At 31.0% G+C, this 25,949-nt stretch overlaps 1 protein-coding gene and 1 long non-coding RNA gene across 2 annotated transcripts; both read right to left on the reverse strand.

The window, feature by feature from the left end:
• Window positions 1-1,795: 1,795 nt before the first annotated feature.
• LOC120068219 lies at window positions 1,796-5,215 on the reverse strand. Its single transcript, XR_005479128.1, has 3 exons — window positions 5,064-5,215; window positions 2,101-2,391; window positions 1,796-2,027 (listed from the first exon to the last, which is right to left on the reverse strand). It is a non-coding gene; the product is annotated as an uncharacterized LOC120068219 (long non-coding RNA).
• A 14,122-nt stretch (window positions 5,216-19,337) lies between these two features.
• On the reverse strand, window positions 19,338-23,498 carry LOC120067278 (phosphatidylinositol 4-phosphate 5-kinase 1). Its single transcript, XM_039018812.1, has 8 exons — window positions 21,909-23,498; window positions 21,627-21,791; window positions 21,372-21,537; window positions 21,107-21,217; window positions 20,813-21,006; window positions 20,595-20,725; window positions 20,411-20,504; window positions 19,338-20,240 (listed from the first exon to the last, which is right to left on the reverse strand). Exons 1-8 carry the CDS (start codon window positions 23,096-23,098, stop codon window positions 19,931-19,933), a joined length of 2,361 nt encoding a protein of 786 aa, XP_038874740.1. The 5' UTR covers window positions 23,099-23,498; the 3' UTR covers window positions 19,338-19,930.
• Between the last annotated feature and the right edge of the window lie 2,451 nt (window positions 23,499-25,949).

Here is a 25,949-nt window from a genome sequence, read left to right on the forward strand (position 1 = left end):
ATTCATCCTCACATATTGAACAAGGTAGAGAAAATACCCTCATATATTGGGTGGAGAAAATACTTTGCTTTTGAGATTCAAAAAAATTCTCAAATTTCAAGCAATAGGCCAACAAAGTGATAGAGAAGATAGTTATTATTCTAATGCTTTTATAATTTTTTTTTTACGTTTTAATTTCTGTAAATGCACACCAAACGAGTGTAAGGGTTATAATAAATTTTACTATTTTTTACAAGCTTTTGTTCTTTTTTTCTCTTTTCAAAATTGTTGCAACAACACATCAATTCATAAAAATTTGAAATAAAGTTTAAAATCAAGAAGAACATCGATGCAAATTAAAAGTGATTAAGTTTTTAGGGTTTCTGTTTGCATGGAAAAAATTATATTTTTGTTGACATTAAAATTTGAAGAGTTTGAGATTAGGAGGATAATCAAATCATTTTTTTTTTCAACTAAGAAAGAATCATTATAAAATTTCATACAAAACAGAAAATAATAATATTTTATTTTAATTAAAATATGAAATTAGAAGGATAATCACATTATCAAAATCAATTAAAATTAAAAAAAAAAATTAATATAGACAAGATTATAATTAAAAATAATAATACTTCGGTTTAAATTAAAGTTTAAAAGGAAGAGAATACTCAAATCATCCAATCCAAAATAAATTAAAAAAATAGAAAATATTTTGGTTAAATATAAAATTAAGAATTAGGAGGCTAACCAAATCATCCAATAAAAAAAAATTATCATAACTGATTTAAATAAAAGTTTGAAATTAAAAGGATAATCAAATCATAAAAAAAAAAAATAGAGATTAATATCACAAAATTTAAAAAACTTAAAAACAATTATTTTTGATTAATTTAAAGTTTAAAAGTAAGAAACCGGTAATCAAATCATGCAATAAAAATATTTAAAAATAAGGAAGGACTATCAAAAAAAAATCTTGGTTTGAATTAAAGTTTAAAATTAAAAAGATAATCAAATCATCAAAATTAAAATATTATAAAAAAAATAACTAAGAGATAATTATCATATAATTTAAGAGAAAAATAGTACAAAATTAAGACGATAATCAAATAATCTAAATTCAAATATCAAATACATTTTTTTAATTAAGTGACCACGAATTTAAAATAATAATAATAATAATATTTATGTTTATATTAAATTTTGAAATGAGGAAACCAATCGAATGATACCAATTAAAATAAAATAGATTATTTTTACTAAAATGATAATTATCACAAAAAGTATTTTAAAAATAATATAAAATATTTTAGTTTATATATTCTTTTATATATTCTTTTATAATACATTTCACACCCAATTAAAATAACTATTATTTTTCCTCATCCAACTTCCAATTTTTTTATAATTTTTTTTATTACATATTTAAAAAATAAAAATCTCTTATTCATAAATTAAAGTTGCATTATTAAAATTTTATAATTAAATTCTCTTTTTAAACTTTATGCAACACGTACATTACATGTAATATCAAACTAATATTAGTAAGTAACTACAACTTTATATCTTAATCTTTTCCTATTCTGTAAATTCTATAAAAAAGTGATTATGATACAATTGAATACATAACACAATTCATCCTCCATTTCATCTTCTCTGGCTTTTTTATTGTTTCCTTTATTTTATAATATGAAGTATTTTTTTAGCCAATATATATGAAGTATTTTTTTTCTTTTAGCATTCGGAATTAAAAATTGTTTTATTTAGAATAAAGATAGCAGCAATAGATTCATAAATATGGAGTATCAAATATCAGGAATCTCTCTCTATATTTTAGTTTTATTTAGTTTTCTATAATTGAAAAAAATGAAAGCAATGGTAACCACGATATTAAGTTAAAAATCTAAATAACTAAAAGTGGATATAGTTTAATAAATTTGTATAAGTATGGTTGGCGTTGGATCTTGTTCGCATTGGAGGATGTCGTGGCTCTCTCATGGGCTTGACCTCTAGTCTGTTTCTTCTTTGTCTACCACTAGTTTCAAGTTGTCCTGCGTAAGAAGATAGTATAAGGAACGTATAGTTCAACTAATCACGCAAAAATTTCACTTGAAAATTACTTACTCTCCCTTTTTGGGGTCGTCGAACAGGCGGACCTATAACCCCCACCTCTAGTTACGTGTAATATTGATATTGTCAGGATTGTTTTAGACGCTTGAGGTTGTAGGGTCCCAGACCAAATACAACTCGATTATTTCTCAGTTGGTATAAGTTCATCGACTCGGTTGGTCGGGTTGAATCCGAAGGTGTTAACATTTTCCTTTTGGGATGTGCATCCTCCATGCCTTTTCACAATAGTTATGGGCTTGGACCTGTTCATAGATTTTGGGACTTGCTTTGGACAACCTTCAATATCTATAATATATATTTTTTTAAATGTTCAATTTGGTACAAAAAAAAAAAAAAAAAGACTTCATTTATATTTAAATTATACACACCTGAATACTAATCTAAAATTTAAAAATCAAGGTCGAAATTTCTAGTTTTAGCTACATCACTTCAACAAATGTAACTCAAATGTGAATAATGACAGCAAGTTTATGGGATGGGAGAATCAAATATTTACCTTCAAAATATATAATACAAATTTTATGGTAGTTGCATTATGTTTATTTATCCTTGTTGAACAAATAAAGAAATTTGAAAAAAAAAAATTACCCCTAAATTTTGAGGTTTTTATCAATTTAAAACTTAAATTAGTGATTTATAGCAATTGTCACTTGATTTCATTTAAAATCAAATCAAAGCCGCCATAAAATTCTTCTTTTTCTAAATCTTACCAAATTAGCAAGAACAACTATCATAAAATCATGTTTAAATGAGTTAAGGGAGGAAGATGGTAAGATACAAAAAAAAAATTGTTTTGATTTAATGAAAAACCAATACTATCTATTCAATTCACGAAGTTCCCACTAATTTATAATAATCCTTACATCTAAAGAAGTAAACACATGTAAAAGTTATGCACTAATGGTTCTGAAAAATGAAATTATAATAAATAGATCAAATTGATTCACACATAGAACTTTAGAGCTTAAATAGATATGATTATTAATTTAAAGTTTAATTGATACAAATTTAGATGTATAAATTTATATTTATCCCATTTTTGTAATCTAATTTTTCATCCTAATTTTTCGAATTTCTAAGAATCTAAAAATTGGATAGCCATTTATGCACCCATCATGTTTTTGTTTTTTTTGAACAAAATTTGGGTTGTTTTTCCATCATTAGATCGTAAATAATTAAATAGGATTAACTACATAGAAAGAAATTTGGGTTGTCTTAACATTCCGCTTATATTTTAAAAATGTCTAAACATCCTAGATTTTATACAAATGGTCAAAAGAGTTGAAATTTTTCCGCAAAAGTTAAGACATCAAATTAAACCTAAACTTATTAATTCCGAAAGATATTAATTTATAAATAAATAATGTAGAATAACTTATTAATTTATTAATTAAACCTAAACTCACCGCGCTCTGGCAGTGGGCCATACTACGGTGTCTCGGCCCAAATTCATGGGGCGAAGTGAGTTTCCTTCCGGGCCTCAAACATGGGCCAAACTTACGCTGCTATCATACCAAGGTGTCTGGGCCAATATCCATTTCACACGGTTTTGTTCGGCTTATTTTCTCACAAATTTAAGTGGCACACATACACTCAGCACAACCATTTCAGCAGTATTAACGTTTTAGTTACTTAATTATTTTTGCCAATCCGAGTTAAACTAAGTAGATAGACATTTATGTTACATTTTCTAAGGGCAACGATGGCGGTCCCGAATGCTATCTCGAAGGCGTTTGATAGAAATTTGTAGCGAAAGAGAACACACAAAAATAAAAAATGGAACTGTGGAAGGAAAGAGTGAATAGAGTTTTGAGTCACTAAGTGGGGCATTGAAGAGTGGATGGTGGTGGGATCTCATAAGGTCACCTACCATATGGTGTTGGTCACCTAAAATTGAGGCATTCTCACATTTTGAGCATCATCCCATGAGCCCAAAGAATGAGATCTGCCTTTCACTAATCACACCCACATTGATATTTTATTATTATATTAATTCACAAACCATAATAATGCCCAACAAAATTATTGCAATTTTTTGAAGCAAACTCTTCCCAATGGCTTGGTTTGTTGATGTGGGGTTCCTTTGTTTTCTCCCTTCACAAATCCATTTTCTCCTCCCCTCCACGTCTCTTTCTACCTCATCATTGTCTTAGTTTTGTGGTTGAAGATTTCAACTCGATCATTTTTCCTTTTTTCTCTCTATATAGCTTCTGGGTCTTCCTCAAATCAATGTGGGCCGGGCCTCCAATGGGCTGGGCCCAATTCAAATCATTCATATCCATATTTTTTTTCTATATTGCATAGAACGAAAAAGGCAATGGTGTGGCCATTAATAATTGCAGATATAGATGAAGAAGAGGGACCCCATGAATGGAATGGTGACAAATGACAACTCAATGAATATATCAAAATGGAAAACATAGACTATTTTGTGATGAGAAGGTGTCAGTGAGATATGGAGGACCCAAGAAAAAGGAAAGGGGTCACTTAGGCATATGATCGAACACTTGGGGTGCATTACTTTCAAATTTCAACAAACTATAACCCGACAATGGCGTCTCAATCCCACTCGCCATGTGCTTTGCTTTCCCCAATCTCTTTCATTTCCTTTCAGCCACAACCAATCCACCACCACCATTACCATTACCATTAGTCCCTTCCTCACTCTTCAATTTCATTCTCCCATTGTCAACTACTGTTTGTTCCCTCTCATCAGATTCTATTCTCTACATATTGCATTTCCCTTTTCAAGAAACTCAAAATTACGAAACATGATACAAATATTACATCATAATCCATACATAACTGGTCCTAATTTCAATACCCATTACCCTACCATTTAGGGGCAGCAGAATCGAATCATGCAAAGGGGTTGCTTTTCGAATCTAATATAGTTTGATTAGCCAGCTAAATAAAGGGTGTTAAATCTATAATAAGATTTGAAGAAGAAAACGTACCGGAAATTGATGGGTTAAAATGTTCCCTCAAATGGAAACCTCCTGCTGGCAATGGCGACTACCTAACCCAGACCGTGTTTTTAATATGTTATCTTTTCTAATTTGGACAGTCTAGTCAATAGGGCACAGCAGCCTCCTCCCCTTCGGCTCTCTGTTTTCTTTTTTTTCCCCTTTTAAAATATTTGGGATTATACTCTTTATTAAACATTTTGTCTCTATACACTTTTATTTCATCAATAAATAAATAAAATAATATGACACCGACTAATAATTCAATAAAATAAGTGTTTAGGAGATTTTTGACTCATTATAAAAACAAGACTAAGTTTGAATATTGAGTGGGAAAAGTTTGAGCTTGTATAATATTATTAGATCTTTTTGTTTTTTTTTTTATTTATAACAGAAGCATTTACAAAGATAGATTATAGGAACTTGAATTTGGATAACACGTGTATTTAGTTTTATGAGTAGATTTGTAAGGATTACACACTGACAAATAAAAAAAAAATATAGATATTTTGTTGTATATTATGAAAATTTATGAGTAATGAAAAATGTCTAAGAATTTTGAGTAGTTGTGATTTTGTTTACTAGGTTATGAGATGGGTGTCAATACTTCTCTCTTCATTTATACCTTTACTACATACATGTATTTACGTCTAACCATCCCAATTGAAAATTGATTATATACATATATATTAGTATTCTCTCACTCTAGCTCCCGTCATTTCACTTTTTTTAAACATTCTAGATTAGACATGTTTAGAATCTTATGATTTGTTATCTCACTCACTTTAACATTATTTATCAAAATCCCAAATATCAATAGGTAATTGTTTTAAATGGTAAAATTATTGAAAATATTTTCAAATATAGCAAAATATTACAGTCTATTAGTGACAGATACTGATAGATAATAATATTTTGTTATATGTAGAAATATTTTGATTCATTTTACTATATTTGAAAATAGTCCTATACTAATCTCTTTTATTTTCTAAATCATAAAATCATTCCTTAAAACTTATTAATATTTGATCTACCAACATTTTATCATGTAACAATTTTATCTATATAGCTCGTGTATACAATCTATTGTGTTAAATTAATATATCTATCTATTAATCTATCAATATGCAAACACTCTCCCTTATTCTCGGTTAAATTGACAAGGAATGATTTTTAAGTTAACTTAGATGAAACTATAACCTTAAAAGATCTATAAAAATGACAAACACTTCTCCAGATCATAACGGTTCATTCTCTTAGGTAAACTCTTGAAAATCTACCACTTCCTCATCCTTTGCTCAAGAATCTTGGAGAACTATTGCTGCTTTAGCCTCTCTACTGCTTTGTCGAACCTTATTTGGATGCTTATATATATATATATATATATATATATATATATATATAAACAAGTGTAACGACTTGATCCATCTCGAAAGAGATGGAATCAAACTAGATAAAAAAAGCAAACTTTAGAGAGTTAATGCTATTCTTCTTTTCTACACCTTTTTGTTTTTATTTTATTTTTATTTTTTTATAGTTTTTCTCTTCATTTTGTCATACTTTCATGTTACTTACTTTCCGTTCTGAGTTTCTTTCTCTTTAGAACAATGATAAGGAAATCTTTTCATCTTTTTTTGAAGTTTTGATTCTTAGTTATATGTTAGTGAGGATTCATCTAAACTACATAAAGTTCTCAAACGTAATTGAGGTGGTTTTCTTTATTATGTGGTATCAAAACTTTAGTTCAAAATAGATTATATATCCTTTCTAATATTTCGTTTTTAGCTCAATTTTTTTTCTTCCAAATTTCATTCTATCAATATTTTCTCGTGACATTTTCTATTATTTTATTTTCATTCATATTTCAATATACTTTGCTGGTAAAAAATAAAACTTATTTTTTTTTTAAAAAAAGTTGTCTTTTGCATCTCTCTATAATTATTTTTTACACTTCGGGATTTCGTGACTATTCACAAGCTATATTTTGATTTTTTTACATGCTTTTCATAAGAATAATATAAGATTTGTTGAAGTTTAAGATATTAGACGCCTTACAATGTTTCACCAAGGAAGAAATCATCATGTGACCCACAATAGTGATACAAATTTTTAGAAGATTTTTCGAAATAGCTTGACTAAGTTATGTAAATCTATTGATTATATATCGCAATTGAATGAAGAGTTGAAGGTAGCACATCAAGAGCCACACAGTCTATTAAAAATCAAGAAGATTGTCTAATGCCTAAAGATGACCAACCAGTTGAAAATGATAGGAATCACCCACAAATCGAAAAGGAAGATTTCCAATGGTAAGGTTGTTGAGATGAATGAAGGTGATGATTAAAGTTAGGGAGATGAACCAAAAGATTAAGTAGTCATGGAGAGTGAGAAGATATTTGAAGTATGTGTTGAAAATTGAGTCATGATAAAGACTCTAGAAAAAAGTGAGAAGAGATAAGAGACTAAGATAAAAGAGAATGATGAGACAAGAGAGGTAAAAGAAACAAAAAAAAAAGGCCGTAGAAAAAGTATTTAAGAGAGAAAAATCATGAGAGTGAGATTTGTCCAACTAATGTTACTTCCTATTATTTTTCTTGTGTTTTATATGGATCATTAAAGACACATGGGAGGATAATTAAGAAAGACTGGATCAATACGGCGATTGTGGAAGAGTATTGTACATAAAGAAATTTTACATTTAATTTTGGAGGAGACAAACCTTTCAAACTTCTTTCAAAAGTTTGAGATGATTATAAAGTTGCTATACAATGTCATCCTTTATATTCGAGGATGTCCTCGAATAAGGGGAGAATGATAAGGTTGCTATGGAGAAATTTCACATTTAAAGTTGCTATGTAGCGCTAGAGCCACTCATTCCTAAGCCTTTCCATAACTGCTATCAAGATTGCTGAGTCTGTGTATCCTTCAACTCGCTGGGTTTCATTGTTGAGCTTGACTATATATTCCCTTAAACTTTCTTTCTTTTCTTGCCTGATTGTCAGCACATATATTTACAATTTTCATTGATCTCTTCCCCCAAGATTTGGATGATAAATGCTCTGGCGAGCTATTTAAATGAACCAATCGATCTTCCTTTGAGCTTCCAAAATCACTCCTTAGTCGATCCTATAAGAGAGAGAGAAAATGAGCCGATCCTATAAGAGAGAGAGAAAATGATCTACACCTTATTGCATATGAAACTCCCAATTCCATCTAAGATATGTAAGTATTTAGGTATTTCACATGATCTGATTTTCTATCATATAGCTTGATACTTGAGATTTAAACGTTGCTACTCTACACTATCATATGGCCTTTCTTGTGCTCCCAAAAGGTCTACCATCCGAGCCAAATTCTAATCCAACATTGCTACCCTCTCTTCTAAAGTCGAAAATTTTTCCTCTGCCTTTTCCTTAAGAGATCAAGGCTGAGGTGGGCTTAGGGCAAGCATATCTTTCATTGATAGTTATGTTGTTCTCCTAGGATGTCATTGTTGATCTGACTCATTTCCACTGTGTTTTTCCATCCCGTTGTAACCTATGTATTTCTTTATGTTTGTTAAGGTCATAAGCTCATTCCCCATAGATGGTACCAATTGTTGATAACAAAATCTAGTAGGAAGACTCACTCAACCTTCACGTACCTTTGACAGTGAATTTATAATTTCGGGGAAGGAAGACGACCTGCAAGACAAGAAAAGAAAACAACGTTGTGATGCCTGCCACAAAACCTTCGGCACTTAAGTCGAGAATGGAAAACGGTCCGCCTCGGTCTTGGCCTCTGAGGCAAAGATGGGCAAATTGGGCATTCTGGTCCAAATTGACCCATAACACACGTGATTGTGAAGCAACAAGTACTATAAATCTTTTTGTTGTTTCTGTTCATCATCTTGAAGCTTTGTTCATTAAATGAAAATGGAATCTAATATTTAAGGGGAGCCTAAGTATTACAATCGAAATCGTCTTCATTTGAACACAAAAATATTGGAGAAATTTTTGGGAGGAAGTCTCGTGGGGAAGTCTAAGTACAAATAAGTGCAATGTTGTAGTCATTTAACTATTCATTAGTGAAAAATATTTTTTCATGGCACATTGTCTCCAGATGTAGGTAATATTGCACAGAAATGAGTTACCAAACTTTGTGTTTTGTTCTAACGCTTTATTATCTATGTTTATTTTAATGTTCTTGAGATAGCTGTAACATTATATGTAACTTATTATGTGGTGTGTCAGATAATTCTTGTTTCAAAATCCATCCCTAAATTAAGAGAGAATTCTATATAAAATTGATATTAAAAAATCTCCTATTACAACTATAAATTGGCTATTTATAGCTTTACAATAAAATATGACAATTAACTAATTAATTATCAAATACTAATTAAGTACACATTAATCTAAATTAACTAAACAAGTATTAAACTCAAATATACTAATGAATCTATAATTCTCTTCGTCACTAAGACATAACTTGACATATATCATTTGAACACCCTACGTGTGTGACTACAAATGTTAACGCATGATATCTATTTATGTATGGACAAACTGAGCGCGAGATCGAGTTCTTCCTTAAAATTTCTATAACTACCATTCTTAGACAGTAGTAAGTTGGAATTCCTTTAGGTCGTTTCTAACGAAACACCCTAACATGGAATTCCTCTTGTTTTGTATATTTAGTTGCACAAATTGAAGGTAAGTGTTTTTAGAGGACAGTTGTAAGTAGGCATACCATAATGTAGTGAGTCAAAATAATGAATGTGGCCACCCTTCACCTAATTTAAAGCTTTGACATTGAGGCTGGCTTGGCTTTTGGATTGGATTGAATAGAAAAGAATAGAATAGAATAGAATAGAATAGAATAGAATAGTATAGTAGTGCCCCCACATTCCCTCACCTGAAAAATCACCTAAACTCCCTACCAAGTCTTCACAAATTTGAAGTCTTTAAATAATCACTTTCCAAGTTGGCCCAACCCCAACCCAACCCAATCCCTTTCAACTTTCCACCCACACGTCTCCAAGGAAATTAATGTGCATCATTAACTAAGAAACGTGTGTACTATATTCCACGTGGCATCTCCCGATTGGTTCCACCAATTTTGCTTTGGATGTATAAGTGGAGCCTCACAACTTAATCATCAATTTTGAGCAAACAAAATGATACAACTTCCACTAATCCACAAGATAAATACCCCAATAAATTCTTTGTTTTCTTTTTAATGAAGAGGGATTTATTTATTTTGATTTGAGGGGGCAAAAATAGTTAAGTTAGGTAGATGGGCTATGTATATAGAAAAAACAATGAGTGAAGGGAAATAGAAAAAATGTTCCCTAGAAGACAAATAGAGAAGGGCCAATGTTGGGAATGAAAAGGGCTTTTTCCCAACATCAATGGCCGCCCTCATTTAAGTTTGAACATGACCCTTTGTGAAACTCCTTTTTTTTTAAAAAAAAATACTTGACTCTTTCTTTTCTTAAGCAATCCTTCTTCATCTTCTTTAATGCAATCGGATGAAAATAAAGGTCATTATTGATACCACTTGTTGTAACAATTTTAACTTTAAGTTTAATTTCAACTTCTACAACAATTGTCAATTGTACTTGTTATAAATGTGTTTTAGAGCGGTTTTCAATAGATTGATGAATTATGTCCACTATAAAGTTTTAAGAGTATTTAATTTTGTATTTGATTTTTGGTTTCTTTTCACTAATTAACCTCAATTGGTTCCTTAAATAATACCACATGTTTGAGTTTTAAGTGTAGAACTAACGAACTTAACTACAAAGATGTATCGGACACAAATTTTTATACGGATGACCTTTTCACAAGCAACTTTATGATTAATGATCTGCTCTCCACAAACGTATGAAATCTAACCTTCTACATATGTCAGAGCGCATTACTGCATTTTATATTATATCACGTTAGGGATAGTCATGTCTATCGTAGCCCTAACGTGATGACCATCTCTATCGCGATTTTCATTTTTTTTCCACTCAATATTCATGGAAAATACAACAAATTGTGAGAAAAATAGGAAAAACACAGCAAACTATACGTTGTATCGCGTTAGGGATGTCCACGTGTATCCATCACGTGATGACTATCTCTATTGCAATCTTTATTTTTTGCACCATAAAACACAACAAATTGTGAGAAAGATGTGAAAACAAAATAGAAAAATGAATATCGCGATAGAGATGACCATCACGTTAGGTATACGATAGACATGATTATTCCTAACATGATATATTATAATGCAGTAATGTGCTCTGATCTAAACAAAATGTTAGATTTCATACCCTTGTAGAGAGCGGGTAATTAATCACAAAGGCTCTTGTGAATAGGTCAACTTTTCTATAAAAAAAAAACCTCCAAATTGAAAGTTTGGAAACTTATTAGAAGTTTTTTGAGTTATGGAAAATAAAATAAGTATACTCTTAAAAATTTAGGATCAAACTTATCATTTTAACCTTAAATTTAATAGTAACATTTTTTTTTCTTTAGGTAAGTGTTCACCAAAATCTAATCAAATCAAAATAAAAATTAAAGAACAACAAAATATATATATATATATATAATTCATTGGATTCTCCTTTTTAAAATCCAATAATTATAGGGTGGTGTATTAACCTCCTCAAAAAAATTTTATCAAATGAACTCAGAAAAAGGATTTTATGAAAATTTTACTCGTTTAAATTATGTTCTTAGATTTTTAAAAGTTTTATCTTTACTTTTAGACTTTGATTTTTTTAAAATATCATTATTTTTTTTTTTGTTTTTTTTAAATAAGGTATAAATTGAAGCATCAATTAATATGTAAAAATTGGAAAGCATATTTAGACAACATTTATAACATTATTTTCAGTAAATTGACGTGATGTTTAAAAATTAATTATATAAATTATTTTGATGATATCTTATTAGATGAAATAAATGGTGTAACCATTGAGGATCACACATTAGAAACTTATTTTGAGGTATAATTGAAACCTATTTTAAAGTTAAATTGTGTTTTGACTAATTTAATCCAATTTCTTTCTCTTTTTCTGAGCACAATAGAAGTTAAAAGGATTGGAATCATCGACTTTATAATCATAAAAATATAGATATTTCTTATAATTTAATCCGATTTTAATTATTAGAAGACGGAATATGAATAATACTCCACCATGCAAATAATGAGTTACGCTAGATTCTGCCCTACTAACTGATAATTCAGTAATTTATAGTGTCATTTTAATCGTTTGGCTTCATTTTCTTTGTTTGGTAATGGCATTTAATTTCTTTAATGGGTTTGTAAATGCCACTACCTTTTATTGACTTTTATCAGCTATTAAAGTTCTTTCAATCAAATTGGCCCAACAATTTTGGAGAAGGTTCAATTTACGAGGAAAGATTCCTCTGCTTTCATTAACCAATCAATGAAATAATTCACTTCCAATATATGCAACCTTTGCCATCAATCCTATCTCATTATTTTTTTTTCCAACTTTCGAAACTTTGTTTAGATTATCAAATGCATATATTAGAACTTTCAATCTAGTTTGATCATTAAATTGTGAAGAGTTCGAAATCTTGAAGTTAGGAATAAGTTCTCATTTCTTTTTTATCATCGATCGATCTTCTAAGCCAAATCTGTTTAGCTTTCTTAGGGTTGTTACCATTTTGTTTATTGGAGTTATTCTTATTATGGGTTCACCTAGAATAAAGGGGTTCTCATACTATCAGATTTCGTCCTTAGTTTTATACTTTTCAAATTTAAGTAATTTGTTTCTTCCTTTTTTTTTACTATTATTTTCTCCTTGTTAGATAAATATTTGAATTCTTCATTAAATTTTAAAATTAAAAACAAACTTTTAAGAATCATTTTTTGAAGTAAAACTTGACATGGTTTTTAAAAACATTTTTGGAAAGATATCAAATCAAGAAAATGTACTAATGAAATTAGGGTTTATAGACTTAATTTTAAAAAATTAAATTTTAATAAATAAATAAATAATTCAATTATGGTCTGCCTTCCAACTCACACATGAATACTGATTAATATAGAACATATAGAACAATATGACACAACTAGGAGTTTCTTTATTTGTAGTTTATTTTTTAATATCAACCTAATGTCTGTGAAATATATATATTTATATTTACCCAATAAGTTTAAGTAACATGTCAAAGATGAGCATATTCTCATGGGAGAAAACATCCCACTATTAACGGAGGATAAAATTGGAAATACAAGAATTAATGTGAAAAAACTCTAAACTGGAGAAAAATCCATGGACCAGACAAATTTCATTGTATGAAAAATTATTATATTCACACAAAAATTTCTCTTTAACCCCAAATACAAGAGCTCTTTCTCAATACATTATACCACCGACACAATTGAGCTAGTATACCAAGCTTAAAGTGTTTCAAATTAGAATGATTAGAAACTAAAAGTATAAGCCCGTTTTATGGTGTTGGAGTCCATCACTTTCTTGAGTCTTTCAGATTTAGGAGAAACGCTCTCATAATATTTTGCCAAAATTTTACAAATTTCACATGGGCAAGATATTTGAAAATTTCATAGCTATATCAATTGTCTTCATTGACAATAGTAATTCTCAACTTATAGAATTATAACCTACTCCACCATAAAAAGTAAATCACTTGAAAAACCATCTTTTTCAAGATTTTTATTTTTTGTCACATGTCGATAAACTCTTTCTAAAGGTTATATAGTATGATTTCCAACTACTTGGCTCATCTAGAAGTTCTTCAGCCATCAATAACTTCCACTACACACCTTGCACAATCGCTAAGTCAATGCTCATGTGCAAACTTGTATTGAAATTGTTAACATCACATCCTCTACATGGTAAAGTAAACATACCATGAGGATGAATACTGTCTTTCTTCATAAAATGAATAGACATAATCTATGACAATGGATACAACATTAGCATTTGACTCGGAGTCTTTTGGCGAATTTGCTCTATTAGAACAATTCTTTTTCATGTGCCTAAATTGTCCACATCCTTAACAATCATTTTTCTGCACGAACTCTTTTTTATTCTTCTAATTGCTCGTTACCGGTATTGAATCCTTCTTTGAAGTACGCCCTTCACTCCCCAGTCTTCTTTCCTCTGATAAAAGTTTACTAGTAGCTTCAGCAAAATCTAATGATTCCTCCCTATATATCATGATTGGTTTCATGTGTTTGTAAAAAAGGAAAAAGTAATAAAATGATTCTAAGTGTCTTATCTTTATCATTTATCTTCACTCTGGTAACCTCCAACTTAGATACGATGCCATTGAGAATACCCCCCAGATGATTTGAGATTTTTGTACCTTCCACCATCCATAGCGTGTGAAATTACCCCTTCAGGTACAACTGATTTGAGATGTTTTTTTGCCTAACATTGCTTCATGCTTCTCCCAAAGCTCTTTGACTGTCGAAATGTCAATGACATTTGCAATAACATTCTTAGCTAAATTTATTCTGATTGTAGTTGCAACTCTAAAATCCATTTCTTCCTAATCTTCATTCCTCAAGTTGGACTTTTTAGAACCTTTTGCTGGAACCACTGCTAGACTCTCCTAAGCCACTATTACTGCTTAACTTTTCAGAAGTATCACTGCTTGGTCTTCCTTCAAGGCCCTGTCTAACCCATATTGTACTACACATCTTTGACTTGTACTTACTAAAGTCGACCCTTCCATTAAATTCCTCCACATCAAACTTCATTAGACTCATAAAACTTGACATATCTGCTTCACTCATAGCAAATCTACAAATAGTGAACAACATACACTATTCTCAATACCATAGCTCGTTTCAAGAATTCTTTTATGATGTAGGGGTTCAAACAATGTTGCAACCACATAGTATACTCAGAAATTCAAGAAATTACGAACCTAAAGCTCTTACACCACTTTTTGGGAAAAGCCTTCCAATACTACTATGGGAATAAGCAAGTAATAACAAAGGAATTAAAAGAAATTAATAAAATTGGAAAACAAGAATCAACGTGGAAAGACTTCAAATAAGAAAAAAAAAATCACGGATCAGAAAATTTCATTATGTGAAAAATTATTACAATCACACATAAAACACTCCCCTAACCCAATTACAAGAATACTTTATGAAAACATTATACCCACTCACACAACCAATCTAATATACCAAGCATAAAGTACTTCAAACTGGGATGATTAAGAACCAAAGACATAAACTCATTTTTATAGTGTTTGGATTCCATCATTTTCTTGAACCTTTCAAATGTGGAATAAATGTTTTTCTAATATTTTTCCAAATCCTACATATCTAATAACTATTCTTCTTTTAAAGTTGGAGGTTCAAATCATCATACCTCCACTTGGTATATTGAAGTCTTTTTCATATAATTTATTTTTTGGATTCTACTCAAAATAGCTAGATTGATCGTTAAAGATGTTACCGCTATTTGTATATTTGCAATCTTTTCTATTTCTAGTAGATGGATAATGTTAAATTATGTTTACAATCACTTAGACCTCAATTGATAACTATTACTTTTTTTAAAAAAAAATTATAAACACCAGTTTCACTTATAAATTTATTCGTTTTATTATTTATCTTTACTGATGTTTTAAAAAATTCAAACCAAAGTTTTGAAAATTAAAAAATATAAGTCTAGATTGATAGCAACTTAATTTGTAAGTTTCTTTGTCTATTTTTTTTTTTTAGTTACAACATTATTTCACTTTCTACTCATATTTAAAAAAAAAAAAAAAAAAAAAAAAGGCAAATTTTGGTGACTAAAAACTTATGCTTCGTTTGTTAATCATTTGCTTTCTAATTTTTTATTTGAAAATTGTATTTGCTTTCTTACAACTTCTTTCCAATGATTTTCATCTTTTCTAATTAAACATTTGAGTTCTTAGCCAATTAGTAAAAACAAAATAACTTTTAAGAAATAACTTTTTAAGTTCTAAAAAATGGTTATCAAGTGGGAGTACCTTAGTTCTTAAATTTTTATTTTTATTTTTAGAATCTAATTAAAAATTCAATGTGGAGATTATTGTAAGAAAATTAGAAAGAAATATGCATAAACTTTAAAAGCATAAAATTAAAATCAATGCGGCTATCAAATGAAGTCTAGTGTTAAAAAAAAAAACATACTTTTATTTTGTAATTGAACTAAAAAATCAATTATTTCTTTAAGAGTTGAAGATTTAATAAAAAGGAAAAAAATTATCAAAACTAAACTTATTTACAAACTAAGTTTGTTTGTTTTTTTTTTTTAATCTACTAAACATATAAAAAGCCAATTAAAAAACATGCATCAACATTTAAAAGTTAAAGGGTGAAAAGAAAATGATATTTAAAGTTGTGTGGCTAAACAAAAAGTTTAGTACCCATTTTATGTTTTATGTTTTTGATTTATCCTTTAATGAATTGTCCTCATCATCTTCTTTAAAAGTATCATTGTTTGTCACACTATATATATATAACCATACATTATAAATGGGTCCTCTTGTCCTTCCTTTGTCTCTTTCTTCTTTACATTCTGAATCACTCCTTGTGCTACCAGATTTTTTCAACTGAAAACTGCCCCCTTCTCTCCCTTTTTTATCCATCTTTACATTAAACATTTTTCATTCTTAATTAATCTCTTCACAACTTTATCTTCAACAATCTACAATAAAAATCATTTCATTTTATACATTTTAATCCCAAACACTCTATTTGCAAATCAGAATATATATTGTTCAAATACAAGCATTAGAACATAATCATTCTATGAAATCTCCAAGATGAGAGACCTTTTAATCTTTTAAAAATAAATAAGTAGAAAATTAAAAAAAAACATAAAAAAAAGTTAATAAATGAGTGAAAACTCTAAATCCAAAGAATAACTATAGCCGACCAGAAAGAAAGTGTTGTTAAGTGTTTAATGTCCATTACTTCATTGAATTTTTTCATCGTGGGATAATTATTCTTTTAGTATTTTACCAAAATTCAACCTATGTTTCTTATAGCAATTAATTTTGAAAAAGAAAATCATGTTTATTTGATGTATCAAGGCCTCGCAATCTTAAAAAATAAATGATTACTACTCTCATTTATATATATACCCACTTTTTTCATTTTTATAAAATCAGAAGCGTATTTTTTCCCCCTTTTCACTTTTAAAGCATGCAAGAATTTAGATATATCTAGATCTTCGTGACATTTGATAATTTCTCTGTTGATTCATCTTCTGTTTGTTTCCCGAGAAAAAAAAAATTGATAAAAGTGTGGAATAATCCTGATCCAAATCTGAGTATCATCTGGATTTCTTTTTTGGTGAATATTGTATAAACAAAAATTGAAGTTCACGCCAAACAAGAATATAGCTGATTTTGATAATGGGTATTGTGAGTAATGATTTGATGAACGAGTTTATCTAATAATATATCTTTTCAAAAATAAAATATTATAATTATTTGTTTCATATTTATTTTTTAAGTCAGAGAAGAGAAACTTGTGAGCACGTTGAGGCATATGGCCAATTAGCCATGCATGCTTGCAATTTTATTTATTTAATTATTATTTTTGTTTTTCTAAAAAAAGAAAAAAAAAAAAAAAAAAAAAAACAGAGAAATTTTTGTCATGAATGCTTGAAAACAAAATTGTTTTATAATGGGTGTGTGAGTGAGTTCATAGGGTTGAAAGAGTAGGCTCCATGACTTTACAGGCAGGACAGTTGACCTCTCTGTCTCTAAATTTCCACCTCCACAGACAAGACAAACCCATATAGGCTGTCTACTCATTTTTTTACATTTGTAAATTCACCCTCAAATACTTCTACCTTCGCTTGATTTAGGTCTAAAACATAAGCTACTCCGACCATGATTTAAATACTATTTTAGTCCATGTTACTCTTCATTTTTAGTTCATTTTGATTTTTAAAGTGGCTATTTTGATTCTTGTTTGTAAAATTAACTCTTGAATACAAAGTTATGGCTATATTTTAAGAAATGGTGATTGTGATGGGTAGTCCTTTTAAGGCTATTAATAAGTATATAGCAAACATTTTTTAAAAAATGGTACATATAGCAAAATTGATTACTTATAGACTTTATTGTTGATAGACTCCTTTAATGATATGATCTATCGCTGATAGACTCTGAGAGTTGAATCTAAAATTTTCTATATTTGCAATTTTTTTTTGCTTTGCACTATATCTGTTAATATTTTGGACTTGATTGCTATATTTGCAATTTGTTCCTTTAAAAAATTTAGTGAATGAAATGTCATGCTAACAGTTTTACAAAAGAAAAATGAAAATGAAGGGACTAAAATGATCATTTTAAAAAAAATATAGAGATCAAAATTATAAAATTCGAAAGTGTAAGGATGAAAATCAATATTTTAAAAGTTGAAGGACCAAAAAACTTCTATATCTAGAAGAAACATAAAATTTATGTAACATGTGTATAGCTGGCAAGGTTTATGCTTTATGAAAGAAAATGTATAGTTTAAAAGGTAGGTTAAAGAAATTTGAATGTGTAATTTGGAGTGATTTGATTTGAAGTTGTAGTGTTAGATGTAGAGTAGATATTAGAATAATTGAAGTTTGAAAAGGGAAGAGATTAAGAGAGTAAACCAAGTTGAGTTAAATTAATGAAAGTATAGTTTAATGAGATGGTGGGAAAAATAAAATGTAAATAGAGAAATTCAAGTGGATTATTTTTTTTAAAAAAAAGGAGAGAGAGTTGACAAGATCTACAAGCACTAATAGGACAAACCCGTGCTATGAGGATTGTGCAATCAGACAATAGAAGTTCCACAAAAGCAAAGAGAAGAGAAGGTCAAATTCAGAATCAAATGTAACATGGGCTCCACTATCTTCCTCAATTTGACCAATTGGGGTTACCATTTTCTTCCAAATTTACAATATGGGTTTGTTTTAAATTCATTTTTCACAAATGGGTTTCTTACACGTGGCCAAAAGATCAATTCTTTAACCTGAAAACCATATACTTATTGAATTATTAAGTGATGTAGTTATGTTAATAAATGTAGGTTTATAAAAAGGTAAAGGAAAAAGAGAGGGAAGTGAACAAAGAAGGCAAAAACAAGAAAGAGCAGCGCATCTTTCTCTGCCTTTCTCTGCTTTTGATGGGCTTTTATAACATAAACAAAACTCTTCCCGCTCTCTTTCACTGCAAAAAGCAAACCAACCGACCCCCATTTTCCTCTCCTTCAAACTCATAAAAAAGTGAACCTCGAGAACAAGACAGAGAGAGATTGAATAGGGCTTTTTCTTAATAAAAAAAATATATATTTCACAAATTAATAATAAAAATTCATAAACGTAATCCCTGTACAATTCTCTTATTCCAACTCTCTTTCTTCCCACCCTTCACTTTCCAAATCCCCATTTTGAATCTTTCTCTAACAACATTTTTCTCCACTACCTATATACCTTATCTTCCAAATCTCTTCATGTTCAAAGGTTAAAAAAGAAAAAAGAAAAAAAAAAAAATTCACCCCATGAAAACCAAAGCAATGTGAGGGAAGAACCCTTTCAATACCAAATCTCCCTCTTTCTTGCATTGAATGTACAAATATAGTAAAGGCTTTACCCCCTTCTTCTCTAGACTTTGGCTGCTCTGCAAAATCAGCCATAAACACTTGCATGTGCCAATGAATGTCAAGCTTTTTTCACAACTTGTAATTGGTATTTGACCTCCTACTCCATGCAAGTTTCTTACACGAACCTGGAGCAATTGAAGTTTCGCGTGCAACCCAACTCTTCAAGTTGTCTGGTTGATCGAAGATTCGGTTGGGAAATCTTTTATCAATTGGATGGTTTAGTCACACTCCTATCTTCTTTCTCTTCACCTGTCCTCAATGAAAATTCTTCCTATGAAGTCTCGGAATCTTTTCGAATAAAGCTTTGGGTCGACTGCTGATATTGAGATCGGATCAACTTGTAAGGATTTGTACGCATGCTCCAGTTTCTTGCTGATGTCGTAGTCCTGTAAGATGTCGATGATCCCAAAATACAGGACAACTTCATAGATTTCACCACTCCTTGAAGGGATCAAATGGCTCGTCCCACCAGGGGTATACTGATCAAAGTCACTCCTTCTAGCCATTCGCTCGGCTCTTGCTGGCATATTGGCTCCTAACCTAATTAAAGGTTTCCTGGAAGAATGGTCACGTATCAGGTTAAAAATCATTGCACATCTATTTCAAAAGCATGACTGATTAAAATGTTAAAATATTGATCCATGCTGATTGTATAATTCAATCTAGTAAGTCATAATAGTGTTCAATGGTAGAACAAAAACAGTAGAAATGGACAAGAAACGTACTGGCCAGCTAAAACTCGATCCATATCCTGCAGCTCTGCTTCGAGAAAGCGACAGCCACGCATAAACTTTTCATTCTGATAAGAATCTTTATAACCTACAAGATAGAGAACATGTGGTTTTTAGCTTATCAAATCCCCCAGCTTATATTTTCACATGACAACGTTGTGGAGAAAAGATTATATACCAGATCGCAATAGAAATGGTGATAAGCCCATTTTGTCATATCTATTCTCGTCGCGGAAATGAAGACCAACCAGAAGACTGTAATCCATGATTCTCTCAGCTTCCAAGAACTCACAGTCTCGGTTAATTTGCCTGTCATATTTTCAAAACGTTAATGTTAAATTTAACACCGAGTAAATAAGATTGCAAGAACCATATATTCTGGATGTAGAAACTTACCTGATAAATTCCTCGAACCAACTTTGCTGAAGGCGGAACACAAAATTAAGATCAAGATCCTTCAGTGTAGTGGTTTCATCAATCTCTCCTGCAGGCTTATCTGTTGTTCGGCCATGGGAGGATCCCTTTAGATCAAAACGTCGATGAATTCGGTATTCAGAGCAGAACAAGTTGCCCATCACGATAAACCGTGTCTAGTTACACAACAAAAGATTAAGTTAGAAGCAAAATAAATTATAACAGTAACATATCTGAGATACATAAAAAAGCAAAGTCCAGAGAAACAACACGCACCTTTTGGCCACCAATTGGTTTTACACAATGCACGCCAAAGAATTTGGTCACAAGAGAATTCTCGTAACGACATACATGGTCATGATAACTTGGCAACATCCTTATGAGAACCTGAAAAGAGATGGATTAAATTTCATCAATATCATCCTCCAACATATCAGGCAATCCATCAAATGGAGCAAAAGAACTTGTAACAAAAAAAACTACACCAAGCTAATCAGAATCATATGGGATTATGAAGTTGGACTTAGAGACAATAACCGACCTTCACTTCGGATTTCTTCACCGTCTTTATCATGAATCTATCATCCTGGGTTAAGTAGAAGGAACTTCCACTCTTTCCAGGGGAAGAGAGCTCTCTAAGGGTGTCATTTCCACAAATAGCTAGCATGTAATCAGCAGGATCAACCCGAAACAAGTCCCTCAGATGTCTACATTACACAAGGATTGCAAAGAAAGCTTAGTCACTGACTGAACAATATATAAATCAAATTGAACAGAAACTTGGAAATTTCAATACCTGAACACCAAGGGACAGTAATCCTTCCATCGAAACTCTACGGATTGATGAGGGGGCGTAATTTTCGATCCTTCCGGTGGAAATCTCGTCCAGAACTTCTCCTTGGGATCGAAATCACTCGTCTTAAGGTTCCGAAGAATTGAAGCGTGCTTCCCAACAGAATACCTACAGAAAATCCAATCAGAACCAGAGCATAAAAAACCCTAAAAACATGGTCACTCGCATACCCAGTAGGAGAAACGAGCATTTCAGATGAACTAAGGCAACTCATTCGATTATTACCTTATACCCTGTTGGAGGTTGAGCATGAGTTCGTAATTCTTATGGCCCTTGGAAATCGTCTCCCCTGGTTTCTTCGCGTCATTGGTTAAACAACAAGGAGTTCGTTTAAACTGTCTAAATCCATCTCGATACAACATCGAAGCCTCCACATTATCGAGTATATCACAAGTGATATCGCCGGCTTCCCCGTCAGATTCCCAAATGCAAATCCTCGGAAAATTCCTCTCCGTCAAAGAGCCTCTGGCAGCGTCCACAGAAGATCTTTTCCTGAATGTTGCGGTCAGATTCTCACCCTCAACAACCCCATTGCTTTGGATTTTCTCTTTCGCATCAGGCGAATCGAAACTTCCGTTGAATTGCTGAATTTTCATTTCCTTATTCCATTCACTGGTGTGGCTACTCCCGTCAAGAAGACTGAAAACCCCATTACCCTTCGGAACTCCGTTCTCCCATTGACCTTCGTACCTATTCCCGTTGGCCCAAATCAAAACCCCCTGACCGGACATCAACCCGTTCTTCCACTCACCCACATACTCGTTCCCATTCTTCCAGACGTAACGGCCATTTCCGTCTTGAACATTCCGCTTCCAGGTTCCATCGTAGAAATCGCCGTTGGCGTAGCGTTTCTGGCCGAAACCGTGTTTCCGATCTGCACTCCATGAGCCACGATAGGTGTCGCCGTCGGATCCGATGAAAGTGCCAATCCCTTCCATCCGACCCGACTTGAATTCGCCTTCATATGTGGCTCCAGAAGGCCAAGAAAATTTCCCTTTCCCCGAGGCCTTACCCCTCTTCCACTCACCCTCATACATGCAGCCATCAGTCCACAAATACTTACCCGATCCGTGTGGCACACTCCCCAAGCAACTCCCAATGTACAGATCCCCGTTAGGAAGGTGCTTCTCCACAGCCGTCGGCACAACAATTCCAGTGCCGTCGCCGGAAAGAGAGTCGAGAGAAACCGCTGTGGCTATGGAAGGAGTGGTTGTTAAAGTAGTGGGCGTGACCCTTCGTGAACTAGCTTGTGATCGGCTACGATTTACAACGAGAACCGGAGGAACGGCGAGCATCTGCATCTGTGTGATGGGTTTTTGTGAATCTTTGTCTACCTTATCGTCATCGGATTTCTTCTTCTTGTTGGTAGAAGAAAGGATTTGGTTGGTGTGATCAGACGGCAGCGCGTCTCGCATTTTCCAAGCGCATATAAAACACCCTTTTGCTGAGTCGCTCGATTACTTCCTTCCTCTGTACCTCTCCTCCCTGCTATTCCCTCCGTTCGTTAGCTCTGCATCTCAGAAGGGTTGGAGAAGATTAAAGATAGTTGAACAAAATTTCCGGCTCATTAGTAGTATTATCTCTGTGTGTCGTGCAGTTCTTTCCACGCTTTTCGTAGGCGCTGTGATGAGAAAATAGGTGGGAAGGCTAGAAGCTGAACAGAGGCCGAGGCAGAGATGAAAAAAGAAAAGAAAACCAACAAAGTAAATAAAGGGGGAGAGGAAACGAAAGAACAGAGTTAAACTTAAAACTCTGAAGAAAATATTTAATTGAGGCGGCTTTTTGCCTTCCTGGGGAACTTGCTCTTCCTCCCTTGTCTAATCCTACTACTGTACATATTTAGCAACTACTCATTGGATAATTCATTCTTTTTTTTTTTTTAATTTAGCTTATAAATATTTTTTCAATTCTATTTTTTATTTACTTTCTAAGATTCTATATTTGATTTTTAAATGTTTGTTTTTGTTTTTGTTTTTGTTTTTTAATTTGTTTTTTATAATTAGTCAGTCCATCTATAATTTTTTTTAATTTATTAGAAAATAAAAAATTAACGATAATAACTCTTTAAAAGTAGCTTTTAATAATGGATTACTATTACTACAAGACTTTTGGAAAATAATTACAAATACGTTAAATGTAGTATTTGATGCGTTATACGTAACTAAAAAGGCGAGAGGTTTTAAGAAGTTTCTATGGTTAAACTTAAAATGAAGAATAATAATAAAATAACTTAATTTTCATTTATATATATTTCTTTTAGCTAATTTTCAAGTAACTGATATATAAATATATAGCAACAAATTGACCAAAGTAGTTTTATTCTAGCAAATAATGAATTAGTGGATTTGGATGCGTAAGGCCGAGAATACCCTCCGCATGCGGGCCGAGGAAGAGGGCAAGGGAGGAAAATACAAATATGTTGGACGTTTTTACAGATTTGCCCCTGTACTTGGTTGTAAATACAATAATGCCATTCATGAGGCTTTGGGGGAAAATGTTCCGTTCGCGATCCAAGGCATCATTGTTTGATTTGCTGTTGCTGTGGGCCCCGCTGTCTTCTACGCTTGATCATATAATAATTAAAAATTATTTATATATAGTTAATAGTTTAAATTTTAAAATAAATAAATAAAAGGGTCAGAAATTATTTTCAAATTTTACGTTCCGTCTTCCCACCTAATCACATCGCATGTTACCTTTGCTTATTATTATTAATCGAACAAAAGACAGAATGTTGGTATTTTCCTAAGTTATATTGTGAAAAGAAGCAATCTTCCTAAATTGATGTTTGAATTTTTATATAATAATTTAATAGTCTTTTTTACTTTTTTTTTATTTAATTTATGCTTAATTCGAGACTATTGAAGCTTTTTAAATACTTTTTTTTCCAACTATCTTTTGAAAAATCAACTATGATGATAAATAAATTAATACTTAGTAATTTTTTTACCTTGAAAAAGAAGGTTTTAATATTTGGCAAATCAATACTTCAATTTTTGTCATTCAACCACCATACATCACAAATTATTTCATTTGTTGTTAAAATGATATATTTAATACCTTAATTGTAAAATGATAATTATTTAAAAATGTATGATTTAAGTTGCAAGTTTTAAACAGTTAAAAATTCTTCTAGAATTACTTTTGAACTCTGAATAAATCCAAATATAGAGGTTTATTGCATCATTTCATTATAGCTTTTTTTTTTCTTCTTATCTCTTATGGCTCAAAGTATAGAGAGAATACAAATTTACAACTCATATTGAGATTATTGATCTTCAACGAGAATTTTTTAGCTAGTTAAGATATAATTCAATTTAATTTTGAATGAATATAGTTTTTAATAATAATTTTGAATGAATATTAAAATGTAATATAGTTGAGAGTAAGCTAACTTCTAATGTTAATTGGTTATGAGTTTTGGAAAAAAAAAGAGATGGATTTTCGTATTGAAAGAGAGAGAAACTTTCTTTCCAAAAAGAATATGTTTGGTCATGGGTTGTTTCAAGAGCTAAGCCCTACTCATAAAAAGAGAAAAAGTTTAAAAATAGAAAAAGAAAAGGGAAAAATAAAAAGAAAAAAAATGGTTGAATTTTGAATTTTGACTCATGTGGCCAAAGTTCCATTGGTGAAGATGTAAATAGCTTCGGATGTTGACTACTATCAAGTCTGGTTTCTTTTTACAAAGGTTTTGCCTTTTTCTTTTTAGGAAGGCTCTCTTGGTTATAAAAAAATACATTGTGTGTATTGTAACAAAATTATATTGACTCGTCAATCAAATACGTGTCCTTATTCTTGTGCGAGAAAATATCTCATAAATTTGTTTTGTTATGATAGCACCTAAAATGTGTTATCGTAGTACCTTTAATTTCACTCGTTTATGAAGTTTAATGTACTTAGGGAAAATTGTAGTTTGAGATTTTAAGGGAAATTTCAAGTAAGATCTTTTAAAAAATTTCAATCCATACAAGAAATCCCAATAAATTTATTTTTTCAAAATGTTTTCTTTTAAAAATAACAACAAATTTACTGGTAAAAATATGGTGAAAAACAAAATAGAAAAATGAAGCTTAAGGTTTAAAATAGAAGTTGACTGTGGAAAATTTAATAGGAAAAAAGTAAATCGAAGATACTTGAACAGGGTCAAAATGATATTTTTATCATGTGGGACCTTTCACTCAAAATCTCATCAAGTAAAATAGTGATTCAAAAAATGGTAGTTTTTAAAAAAGAAATTAGTTTTGTAAGATGAAATTTTCTTTTAAA

Source organism: Benincasa hispida, chromosome 12 (assembly GCF_009727055.1).
Source record: "Benincasa hispida cultivar B227 chromosome 12, ASM972705v1, whole genome shotgun sequence".
Taxonomy (NCBI): Eukaryota; Viridiplantae; Streptophyta; class Magnoliopsida; order Cucurbitales; family Cucurbitaceae; genus Benincasa; species Benincasa hispida.